Below are 13,085 nucleotides of genomic sequence, written 5' to 3'. Positions count from 1 at the left end.
TTTAGACCACGTTCTGTTTTGAGAGGATTTGTTTCATTAAAACTAAATAATGTAACCCAAAAGGGAAAGGGTGAGCGTGTCACTGGCAGTCTGGCCTGTGGAGTCCCTCTTCCCTCGGGAGACCCTGAGCAGGGCTGTGACTGTGTACATCTGACAGGGAGACCTAGGAGCCGCTGGGGATGGTCTGTATGTGAATTGTTCAGAAGGATTAATTTATTTGTTTCAGAAGAATGTGGATTTCTTTTTTCTTTCTTTTTTTTTTTTTTTGAGGAAGATTAGCCCTGAGCTAACTGCTGCCAATCCTTCTCTTTTTGCTGAGGAAGACTGGCCCTGAGCTAACATCCAGGCCCATCTTCCTCTACTTTATATGTGGGACGCCTACCACAGCATGGCTTGCCAAGCGGTGCCATGTCCACACCCAGGATCTGAACTGGCGAACCCTGGGCCGCCGAAGTGGAGTGTACGCATTTAACCAACCGCTGTGCCACCAGGCCAGCCCCAGAATGTGCATTTCTAATACTGTCTTTCTATACCTTACTTTGGAGTTCACTACTATAAATTTTATAGCAAACTAAATTTTTCACACTCAGATTGTCTCTACCATGATACCTTGAGACAAATATTACCGTTAATTTCTCATGAATTTTTCTGGGAGTTTCGGGAGTTTGGGGCAGTTGAAATGTGAAGAATACATGATCAGGGCTTTCCTGTGTATTCCTTACCGGCTGTCCCTCAGTTTTTTCTGGAATGTCATAGATAGAGTATAAAGCAGCAAATCCCTGTGGCCTGTCATTGGCACACTGGGTACACGTGCTTGATGGGAGGTTCATCTGCAGTGGGAAGGTCCATCCTGTGACTTTCAGTGTGGGACTCAAATTTTCAATCATATTGATGTTTTTCTTCTCATGGCCCCTAATACATATGGCATGCTTCTTCCTCTTGGCACTCACCAAGACTTCTGAATTTCAGTTTCAGCCACTCTGAAGAATGGCTGCCTGTTACATCATTCATTCATTCAACAAACACTTACTGACTACCTTCTTCTATATGCCACACATTGTTCTGGTGGCTGTGGATACAGCAGTGAAACAAAGAAAGAAAAATAATAGCGTTTTCGAGAGTGAGCGAGTTCCTATTTTATCACGTATAATATGCTTTACTTGAGATATTTGCAAACACACCTTATAAATTTGATGAATAACCATCTAGATGTTTTTGTGTGATCTTCTGACAAATTTTATCTTATTTAGATTTTTGTCCTCAAAAAAAAGAAATCAAAATTTGCTGAGTTCACTGATAACGTCTGTTTTACAGATGGGGAAACTCAGTAAGTGAGTGACCCTAAGTTATATTGCTGGTAAACATTGGATTTAGGATTTAAGTTTAGATTATTAGATTCTAAACCTAGGGCTTTTTCACAATGCCTTTATCAATATTCTTTACATCTTCAGTTCTTTAAAAAAAAAGGGGGAGTTGGATTCTGGCTGCCAGTGTCCTGTGTGGTGTGGCAGTGCAGCCTACTGGTTAAGAATCAGATGTTCACGCGTGTAACAGACTCGTCCTGGCCCCTGTCACTGTGGGACCTTGTGCAAGTTGGTGAACCTCTTGCTACTTGATTCTTCATCTGTCAAATGGGGATAATAACCACCCACCTCACATGGTTGTCATGAGGATCAAAACTGATGACACTCGTGTGTGTGTACATAAATGAAATGAAGGCAGGGGGCAGAGCCGAGCTCAGGAGGTTAGCTAGCTGTTATTTTTGCTGCAGCATTAAGGCAGACTACAATATTACTGAGTTATAAAGCTATTCAATTTTGTTGGTTAATTATTCAAGTAGTCACACCGAGAATTTGAAATATTCTTGTCATTTACTTGCTTCTTTAAAGATCCTTCCTCTGCCCCTCCCGCCAGCCCTGAAATGTGTGTAGAGAGAGACTGAAGTTCAGGTGGCTGTGTGTCTTACTTCATAGATATACAGTATTTAAAAGCTGTTATTTTCAGGTCAGTGATTTTTCAGCTGTCTGTTATTTGAATTTTATTTCAGTGCTGCCGGTGGAGAAATTTTCAACTTGTGTTTACCTGAAGTGGCTGAAATGGTCTCTGAAAATGACATTATCAGACTCATTAAACAAATACTTGAAGGGGTTTATTATCTACATCAGAACAACATTGTACACCTTGATTTAAAGGTACGTAGTGTGATTTTAAGTGACACAAGGTGTGCCGTCTCTGCTCTCCACGTGCACAGTTGCGAGCTGGCGTGGACAGGCCAGGCCTGTGGTCGCGGGCATCCAGACTGCGCCGCTGCGCTCCTCGTTCGCTTGGCGCTGCGTGGACTGGAGTTTGTATTGATGGAGAGAAGACTGTGTGTGTGGGCAGCTGAGCTCAATCACCGGGCTCTTAACCCATCACTGCTGTGTGTTCTGCTCCTGCGCTCGTGTCACCCCCGCTTCCGGGGCCTGCCCGCCTCGTGACGCTGTCTTCCTCTCCGCGCTCATCTCGCTCCAGCTCTCAGCCCCTCCGCCGGCCCTGCTTCCTCGCAGCCCCACACTCAGTCTTCTCTCTCCGGAGGCTCCCCGTCTTCTGGCTCCTCCTTTCCCCCAGACCGTTCACCCCCTTCCCAGGCCCTGAAATGCCGCTTCAGTCTCTCCTCTTAATCATCCTTTCTCCTTCGCCTTCCTCCACAGCCTTCCGCGGACGGAACATCTGAGTCTTGTCCTTTTTGGAATGTTGGGCTCCTCTCTCTGACCAGTCTCCCTGTGTGACCCTTTGGCCTCCACGCCCGCTCTGATAATAGTGATGGCTCTCAAAGCTCTCCCTGGAGCCCAGGCCTCTCTTAAATTCCAGATCATTTTTTCCAAGTGTAGATTAGATACTATTTGGACGTCCTGTAGACACTTTAAAGTTTGTGTCTCAAACTAGTCTTAGCATCTTTCCCTCTTTATCTCACCCCTTTTTCAAAAACGAAATCTCTTCTGTGTGGTTCCCCTATGGAGGAAGGGCGGTATTTACTCTCCAGCTGCCCCGTGGTGTCCTGTACAGTAAGATATGGGAAGAGTAGCAACATGGTAAATATAAGGTAGTCATACCGCCCCCCAGCTTCCTGTTAGGTCTTTTTCCTGCTAAAGACAAGTGTGTTACACAGCGTCGCACAGAACTTGAAGTGAGGGAGGGCGTAGGAACCTGGCTTTGTGTCCGTAAAGCCTGCAGTGACGACAGTGGAGCTGACGCCTGGCCCTCCTCTCCTGTGATGGTCGCTGTGATTTAATGACACACAAGCAGGGGACCTCCCCAAAGGAAGGCTTGTGATTCTTGTCACAGACTTTGGGAGCAGTGCTGGGCAGTGGTGACAGTGGCAGGGAGCTTTGTAATAGGCCTCAGGCCTGCAGTCAGAAAGCTGTCACAGGGTCCTAGGAGGCAGTGGGCGAAACCTCCCATGCTCCCTACCGTCTGAGCAAAAGCCTGGGAACAGTCAGACCCAGAACATCACACCGTACTGAACCATTTTCTCTTTCTGGAAGTGTGTGCCTTTTATTCCTTCATGCCTTCTGTTGGCTGTGGCCCAGAGCACCTTTCTAACTGGCTAGCTCCTGTTTATCCTTTATGATTCAGCTTAAGTATCATCCAGTAAAGCCTTCTTGGACTTTATAGTGGGCAGATTTAAGTAGTCTTGTCTTTAATACTGAGATATTCTGTATCTCATAATCAGTCTATCAGTGTATCCATCTAATTTCTTTTTCCTCCAGTTTTGGAAGTGGGTGGCCAGGTCCTTCTTCCTAGTCTGTCAGGTCTGGAAGCTCTGCTGAAACCTGTCCACAATGGGTGACCCTGCTGGTATCTGAAATACCAGTGGCATAGCTTTCAGCGTCACAGCAACACGCAGCCCCCACGGTGTGACAACCGACCGGTGGGTGGTGTGGTTTCCTGACCGGGAAACAAACGAGGCCATGGCAGTGAGAGTGCTGAGTCTTAACTGCTAGACCCAAGGCTGGCTAGCTTAACGATAAATTCTACTTAATTTACCTCTGATCCCAAACTGGTATTCTTTTATTGTTGTATATTACTTATCATTTTTTTGCTGTGCTTTATTTAGCCACAGAATATCTTATTGAGCAGCATCTACCCTCTTGGGGACATAAAAATTGTGGATTTTGGAATGTCTCGAAAAATAGGGAATGCTTGTGAACTTCGGGAAATCATGGGAACACCAGAATACTTAGGTAAGCATTTCCCTTTATTTTCTACACCATTTTGAAATTTATTAACTAAATGATGCCTCTATAAAACTATATTGTAGAGCGTGTAATTCCAGGATATATTTGGATCAAGTATTTTAATGCACTGAAGTTGGTTATGACACATTTAAATGAATTGTAGTGAATGTGGGATTATTGAGAAATTCACAATGACTCACAGGACATTGGCCCTATAAGTTCAGAAGTTTAACATTTGTACATAAAGAAAAATGAGTAAAGGGAAGTTAGGGAATGGGAGAAAATAGAAAAAGAGGAAAACACAGAATCAAGTGGCCCATTCTCGCCTTTGAAGCCTGGCTGCTGGGTGGACGTCGGTCTGCTCTGTCCCGTCCTGACCCCTGAGCTGTTTAGATGGGGGGCAGCTCCAGCCTTGTGGGATCGGTAGCCCGACTCCTTGCTGTTTGTTGCTGCTGCTTTGAAGTGGGAGGTTTTGCCTAGGGTGGGAAAAGCAAGATTTTGAAGAATGGTGCCAAAAGAACCTATGACTAGGTAATCTAGGAATGTTGTACTAATCAACAAATTAGATCATACGGATGAAAGATAATTTAAATTGTAAGAAGCAGCATATAAATTTAAAGTATTGTAATTTATAGTAAGAATATTTTTGTACTTTTTTGTTGTTGCTGATGTTCATCTCCCCATGCATGCATTGGAAAGATACAACCAAACAGAGCAGATGCTGCTCAGCTAGGCCACTGGCCTTCCAAAATGAAAAGCAAAGCACATTCTAACCTTTGAATGCTAATAGGGGCTGTAGTGTCCTAGAATAAATGGCTGCGATTAGAGATAGCACAGCTCACAGAAGGACAGGAAAGGTTTAGGGGGCCAGCAAGCTGCTGATATTTATGGCTCGAGGGCTTTGTTAACAAAATGTTAGGGTTTAGGAGACAGTTGCTCTTTGGAAAAATTATGAAACCATACTTTGAAATAAGTTATTATTCAAGGGTAAATCCTAGTTTGGACTCTACCAATTTGAAATTTATAGTAATGTTTAGAAAGTATAGAGAATTTATTTTGCACTTTTTAAAAAATTTTGACAGAGGGCCAGCCCCGTGGCCTAGTGGTTAAGTTTGGTGCACTCCTCTCAGCGGCCCAGGTTTGCAGGTTTGGATTCCAGGTGTGGACCTACACCATTCCTCAGCCATGCTGTGGCAGTGACCCACTACAAAATAGAGGAAGATTGGTACAGATGTTAGCTGTGGGCTAATCTTCCTCAGGAAAAAAAAAAATTTTGATGGGCGGAGACAGTGGGAAATTAATTGCTTAGAAAGTTAGGTTTTTGATAGTTTAAGAGGGATATTTAATTTACTTGAAAATCTAAGCAATTCCAGCAAGCATAATTTGCTCTTAATGTCATTGTAAATGCGTATGATTTTATTTACCCTGAAGGGAAAATCTTAAATCAGTCTGGTAAAATAATGCAAACTAATTCATAGCAGTAATAAAATTAAAATTTTGAAAAGATTCAGCTTGTAACATTTTACTTCATAATTGTTCTTCTTGAGATTCATCTTAATGATTTAAAAAAAAAAAACTCTGAAGCTACCTGTTACTCCAGGAAGATTATTGGTGCTTTTGAATCATCTGGTTATATAATTTGCTCAGTGTTAGATATGTGTAAATGTCTAGTCACAGGATAATTAATATAATACTAAATTTCTATTGATCTTATATTAGTATTCTTTAAAATTAAATCCAGTTTTAATTTAATGTAAAATAATGTTCATGTTTTTAAATTTGTCAGTATTGAATTTGAGTTTTATTTTCTCTTTCAGCTCCAGAAATCCTAAACTATGATCCTATTACCACAGCAACAGATATGTGGTAAGATGTTGTTAGTTACCTAAATGCTTTTGTTAAAAGTTGGGTAGTATATGTTCTAGAGTTCTTTGATTCCAAAAGTAAATAATAAGGCTTTCTTTAAAAGATTTTGTTCAAGTATTATTATTTTGTCTCAGGAAAACATTTACATGCTCATTCTTTTTAAGTAACACTTTGGCTTTGAGCCAAAGATACAGGATTAACAAGGGAAAACCTTTTCTTGGAGGGAGGCTCAGCCTGTGCCCTGCTACCTGTCCCATAAGAAAGATGAAATGCCGTTTAATAAGCATAGAGCAAGTGCAGACGGGCACCAGATGGGAGACACCTGATCTGGGTCTGAAGCGCGAGGAAGGCTTTTGCTCAGCAGAAGAATGAGGTCAGGTGCAGGCAAAAGTTGAGTTTCCTAAGAGTCTATCTCTAGGGTACTGTGAGACTTTGTGGCTAGCAGGAGGAGAACTGGAATTGACGCTGGAACTTGAGTGGGGACCACCGTGTGGCACTGACTCCACAGGCCAAGGGAAGAGTTTAGACATATTCCCTGTGTTCCACGGAACTGTCGTGGATTTGCCGAGGGCAAAGGGTCCTGTGGCTAACTAAGAAGGTGACACGTGTCCTGTATGTAGTGTCTTCTTCCGGCCCTTGAGCACCAGGCTTGTCATTAACATATTTAAGCCTCTGAAAAGTTTTGCAATGAAAAAAGTCTGCCCACACAACTTTGTGCTTTGTCGAACCTGCAGACTGTGTTTGCACAGAGCCGCTGTTTATGTCTCACGGATCGTTACTGCGTCATTGGACACCTTTGAGAAATGCTGCTCTTTGAGCAACTTCGTGTCCTCGATAGCAGGGGTCTGTGTGAAGGGCAGGCCGCAGATGTAAAGATATATATTTAGTATGTTTATAATTATATAACGTACGTGCATTTCCCTCATACTCTTTTTCTGTGAGGCAAACTTTGATGTAATACAGTTATTTTAGTTTTAATAATATAGGAACTTTGAAAAGTGATTTAAGTTTGTAGTTAAACCATACAAGTTTTGAGGACAGGAATGTGTTGAGTATTGATTTTACTTTATATAAATGTTTTAAGATTAACACACTTTTTAAGTTCCCCTCTTGTCCCTTATTTGTTTTTAGGAATATTGGTATAATAGCATATATGCTACTAACTCATACGTCCCCATTTGTGGGCGAAGATAATCAAGAAACATACCTCAATATTTCTCAAGTTAATGTAGATTATTCAGAAGAAACTTTTTCGTCAGTTTCACAGCTGGCCACAGACTTTGTCCAAAGCCTTTTGGTAAAAAATCCAGAGTGAGTAATAACATTAATTTGTTTAAATAGTATTACAAAATAAATAATATGTGTCTATGAAGAAAGATACATTCTAAGACGATATAAAATTATTAGAAGTATCCTCTCAAGTTTCAGGTAAAATGGGAAGAGAAGTGGTATAAGAAATCATTAACAAATCCATGGCTTCAAACATGGGAAATGTAAAATGTACCACGGGGAATTTTGGATTGAAGAGAAGATTTGGGTTATTTCTCTCTCACCCTTCCACTAATCCCTGAAATTCCCTGAAGTAATTCAGAGTAGGTTTGCAGTGCGCGTGGCTGGTCATGATGAGACTTTGCTGTGAACAATCTGTAGTTAAATAATCATAGTTAGGTAACACGTACAGATTACTGATTGTCAAATCTTTAAGGATCAGATGCTCTTTGCCTGCTTACTAAAGAAGCGACTTGGAGCTATAGCTTAGGACTCTTACCTCACTCATTGGCAGCTTCAAAGCAGGAAAAGAAAAAGCTGACCTCCCCTTTCTTCACCCGGATCAGCCGTGTTTACTTACTTGTCAGGCCTTTTATCTCTGGCCGTTACGTCATCTCCTTGAGGACTCAGTTTCCTTATCTGTTTAAGAAAAAAAACCTCATAGGTTTGTGAATTATTTTTTTGGCTTACTACAAGACTAAACAAATTCTCACTGACTATATTTTAGACACAAATGGTTATTTAGTAGAAAGAGTAATAATACTATTTGTTTCTGCTTATAAGCAGTTTTCATTTTCTTAAATATTTTTTCAATTACATTCTAAAATTTCTATAGTGAGCACATTAATTTTTTTATATGCAAGAAAAAATGAACATAAAAACAAAGACTAAGGAAACATGTTCTCACGGTAATGGTGGTTGTATTAAGGTTGGAGTTCTGAAGACAAAGAGGTGTTTTCCTTCCTTTGAAATGTTGTGATATTTGACCATATTATTTTTATAATAGAAAACAAAATTTAAAAACTCAAAATGTTGGATAAACATCATTGAAGAGTAGCCTTTGTTTTCAAGATTTAACAGTTATTGCTTTTAAGAATACAAGATAATAGAGGTTATAAATTACATATATTTTCCTTTCAAGGGTTTGTAAACCCAAGAGACTTTATAATTTTACTAATTTTTATTTGGGAGGCTAACATGTTCACAAACCTTTTGACCAGATAGTCTCATCTGGAAGCCCCATGATAAGCTGAATTTTGAGCACGTGTCAGAATTAAGGAAGCCCTAGGACCCCCGTTTTCCTATTATTATTCCCTTCTGTACCATGGATTTGTGTTATTTTCATGATAAATAAAAAATAAGTCTATAATCTATCAAACTGCAGACCTCTCTGACTTGACTTTGGTTCTCAGTTTCCCTTGTTCTTTCTCTCAAAGGAAGAGGCCCACGGCGGAGTCCTGCCTCTCTCACTCGTGGCTGCAGCAGTGGGACTTTGGGAACTTGTTTCACCCTGAAGAAACTTCTGGTTCCTCTCAGAGTCAGGATCATGCGCTGCGGTCCTCTGAAGACAGGACCGCCAAGTCCTCCTGTAATGGAACCTGTAGTGACCGGGAGGACAAAGAGAACATCCCGGAGGATAGCAGCATGGTGTCCAAGAGGTTTCGCTTTGATGACTCGTTGCCCACTCCCCATGAACTTGTCTCAGATCTGCTCTGTTAGCACGGGTCTCTTTGACTCGCTTGGACTGCATTTGGAATTTGAAATCCACTCCCATGTGAGATGGTGGTTTGCAGCTTCACATATGGCATGTTTATATTGTAAATGCACTTTTGCATAGCAGAATTTAGGGAAGAGTTTTAATGCTAAATTACTAGCTGCTAGTAGAATTTTATTTCCTATCCTGAGATATCAAGTCTGCAGAGAAGAAGATATTTAAATATATGACAAAAAATAAAATTGTGCATTTGAGTTTACATATTAATGAAAGAATGCAAATTCAAATGGATTTTTCTAAGTATTTTACATATCAGGAAAAAAGTGGTTTGAATTGTATTGTGGTTGATGCAGACTGAACAAAATGAAGACGTTTGAATTTGATATGTTCTCTGAGGTGAATCCTGTACTGTGCTTCTGTTGACAGAATTTTGTGTAGGATAGCAGTGTCAAGTTTAAGCAAGAATATATACTGTTTTATAGATGCTCAAGAGATATTTTACACTTGAAAATGGTTTTCAATGATGAATGTTTTGAAACTGTGTAAGATTGCCATATATATGTTCTGCTATATGAGATAGATCCTTCAACCAGAGCAAAGAGGGAGTTAGAAGCCTGATTTAGGGGTATTCTATACAAGTTGGAGCAGAGAAAAGAGTAGCATGGCATGATTTTTTAACTCAGATGTCTTTTGCCCACTCTCAGCACACTTCAGATTTAACAAGGTCTGAGAAATGGAGAATAGATGGTATACAAGCATAGGGGACTTTCATCCTCCAGAATTTCTGGAGTCGAAGATACTTAGGTAAAACTGAATGTGCTCTCTGTGTAGTCTGCAAAATATATTTATTAATTGAGTGAAGAAGAAAATGCTGACAGACAACTTAACAGAATTTAGATGTCTTTTAAGTCTTAGAATACAAGCCAGTCGTTCAGAGTTCTAAAAGTCTGCATAAAAAATATCGTAACACCAGCAGGACTGTGAACACAATACGAGAGTCAGCAGTAGTGACCGTGATCATAAAGCATGGTGGCGTCAACTCCTCGAAAGTGCTTGTGTAAAATTCCTGGCAAGTGGTGGGCACAGCAGAAGGTGGTCTGCACAGTGGCCTCTAATGACCTTTGCTGGGACCAATGCAAGTCAGAGTCTAGGGACAGCAGAATGTTTGACCTGTGGCTGCTGGCTTGTGTTCAGTCCTACTGGGGGCAGATTCACTCCTTTTTGGGTAATCTTTGGTGACTTTGCACCTGGTGACTATCAAAAAGCCTGTTATTATGTTAAGATAACTTTAACCTCATGACAATGTTACTATATCAAAAAAAAATGATATTTTGATTAAAAAAAATCTTGCATTTCCCCCCTTTGAATTATATATTACTGTAAAACCTTTAGTTTCTTGAAATTTGGTTAGACTCCAAATAACTTAAAACTGTTCTTAATAACCATCAGGTCACTTTATTTGGCTAAATGGTGAATAACTTTTACATCTTCAGCATTTCTTAAAGGAAAAGTTAATTCTACTTGTGTGTGTGTGCATATGTGTATATGTATATGTATTGTTGTATGTATATATGTATAGATGGATAAAATATAGTCTTTAGACAACTTTCTTTTAGAGATCTTTACTGCAGTATATTGTTCTCAACTCAGGTGCCAAAGGAGCTCTCTTCTTACGACATGTAAATATACATTTAAATTCTTTAAGAAGTAGCTTGTTGGTTCAATAAACTAGCCATTGCAGAAGCTAAATTGGGCTCTTGTATATCTAAAACTGATGAGTTTTTCCTAAAATGTTGATTGTCCATGTATTTGCCTTCAGCATTAAGCTAATGCAGGTACAGCTTAGTAAGACATTGCAGAAAGAGGAAATGATTACTTTTACAAAAGACCATACTATATTTTTAAATTTCTAGAGGAATTATGCCATACTAAAAAATTTTTAAAAATCAAGGAATGTTTGAATTATAAGCTGGTTCTTAAAAATATTTTATGCTATCTTTTACTCTGAGAAATCTTAAAATAGTTCGTATGCCTCCCCTTAGTTAATAGGATTCGGAGCTGTAAATTTCCATACCTTTTTTTCCTAACAATTTTTATTGTAAAAAAGCAACTAGTGGTTGCACAAACAGTATAAAAATTCAATTTTTTCATAAAGGTGAATTTAAATGTTTTCACTGATTGCAATGTGAAAATAAATTAAGCCAATTTTTAGAGAGATCTTATTAACAAATGATTCAATTCATACTGTTTTTCTCCCAAGTTTAAAAACAAATGTCTATCAACAGCAGATGATGTTTCTCACTAACGTGGGAATCTAGAGAGCGCCTCTGGGGTGAGTAATGTCAGTAACACTTCAACACATCTGAAGGTTAACGTTAAATTCTGTCGAGTTTATAAAATTTAATTTACCTTCTGGATAGGATCCTTGGATGGATGGGATTAAAAAATAGATGAGTTATAGATGACACTTATAACTGTCATTTAAATTTTTCCCCCACAATACAGTTAACCTAACTCTTAGCAGTGAAATTGTAATGGCACTTGAAAGAAGTAAGCAGCACCCGTTCTCCGGTCTGTAGCGATTTGAGGCGCCTGTGCCAGATTATAATCAACACATCGCTTCCTTTATCAAGAAAGTCTGGTTATAAAAAAAAGTCAGCTGATGAGTGACACACTTAGCTTTCTTTCTGGCACAAGCTCACTCTTTCATGTTGGATGGATCACAAATCGTTCATAGACCATATTTTGAATAGCCTTGTTCTAAGCAACATTTATAAATGTTGATATTTTATAACTGTTTACATTTCTTCTGTTTATTTTTGGATATTCAGTGTGATATCTGACTTAGAAACTTGTCCTTATTCATTGTTGTATAGACAATTGTACTTTAATTTTAAATTGTGTTAAAATTAAGTTATCTGACTTCCAATTTGGGGAATTATTATCAATTTATAATTTTATAAAAGTTTAAAGAACTTTAAACTGTAATTGTAAATTTCACACAAGTTACAACTGCCCTCCATCTTAACTTTTATTAAATAATCATGTTGCTTAAGTCATATTGACCGACGTTATTATGAATACTCCAGGAAAAAAAAAAAACGCTTATTACATCAACTTAATGATCCTTTGGTTAAAAATTAAAAAGCACTTTTTTTATGTTTGTGGTTGTCTTTTGCTTTAAAGTATTTCTAAATTTGTTAGTCTTAAAAGCAAACCTCCTTGCCTGAAGGTTCTAGCCCTTGACCCACGTCGTCTTTGAACTCCCTTTCCAATACTAATATGTTTATTAGATACTGTCTTTTGGAAAAGCCACATAAATTTGAAAACAAGATGTATTTTCTGATAATAGATACTTTTAGAAAATTTCAATGAATAGCAGTGCACTACATGTTGCATAAAGATGAATAAGGGATTCTTATTCACCCAGAAATAGATAAACTGCTTTGGGGTTTTTTTTAGTTTAAAAAAATCGAATGAAATAACAAAAGATGAGTAAGGGATTCTTCAAGAAGTTTATAATCTGGTTGCAGACCAAGGTACGATCTATTCCCGTTATTTACGATACTTATGTTCTGTAAAGTTCCCAAACAGTGAATACTGAAACATTGCTTCTAGGGGAAATACAGAGTTAGGTTCCTGCAAGCTTGTGTTTGTAATTTTTGTCAACTGATCAATACATAACCTTGTTTCTGTGTGTGTTTCTGTTTAAAGACATTTCTTAAAATAGAACTTGATTCACTAACGTTAAACTCATGGCCAACAGCACCGTAATTCATGCCTGAATAAAGCTTATCTAATACACGTGTTTCTCCATAAGGTACATCATGGCCTTGTGTAGGAACCCTGAACTACACAGCATTTCAGAACTATGCCTTGGGGCCATTCTTAACAGTGAAATCACCAACAAAAAGCACAAAAATGCAGAAAACATGACACTAAAAAGACCACAAAAAGGACATTTGTCTTACGGTCTGAGAGCTGAAATAAGATGGCAGCGTGTCACCCTGCTCGGCTTC

General features: G+C 39.0%; 1 protein-coding gene across 2 annotated transcripts in view; it reads left to right on the top strand.

The window, feature by feature from the left end:
* The window catches only part of STK17B (serine/threonine kinase 17b), a 36,757-nt gene extending 24,532 nt beyond the window's left edge, over positions 1-12,225 (top strand). For both annotated transcript variants that reach the window (XM_008536625.2, XM_070581714.1), the window contains exons 4-8: positions 2,048-2,192; positions 4,097-4,223; positions 6,035-6,083; positions 7,215-7,394; positions 8,789-12,225. In XM_008536625.2, the coding sequence (XP_008534847.1) occupies positions 2,048-2,192; positions 4,097-4,223; positions 6,035-6,083; positions 7,215-7,394; positions 8,789-9,071 (784 nt within the window). In that variant the 3' untranslated portion in view covers positions 9,072-12,225. The remainder of the gene's footprint in view (positions 1-2,047; positions 2,193-4,096; positions 4,224-6,034; positions 6,084-7,214; positions 7,395-8,788) is intronic.
* The last annotated feature ends 860 nt before the right edge of the window (positions 12,226-13,085 follow it).

Source organism: Equus przewalskii, chromosome 17 (genome assembly GCF_037783145.1).
Source record: "Equus przewalskii isolate Varuska chromosome 17, EquPr2, whole genome shotgun sequence".
Lineage (NCBI taxonomy): Eukaryota > Metazoa > Chordata > Mammalia > Perissodactyla > Equidae > Equus > Equus przewalskii.
This window is presented reverse-complemented; position numbering and strand designations above follow the sequence as displayed.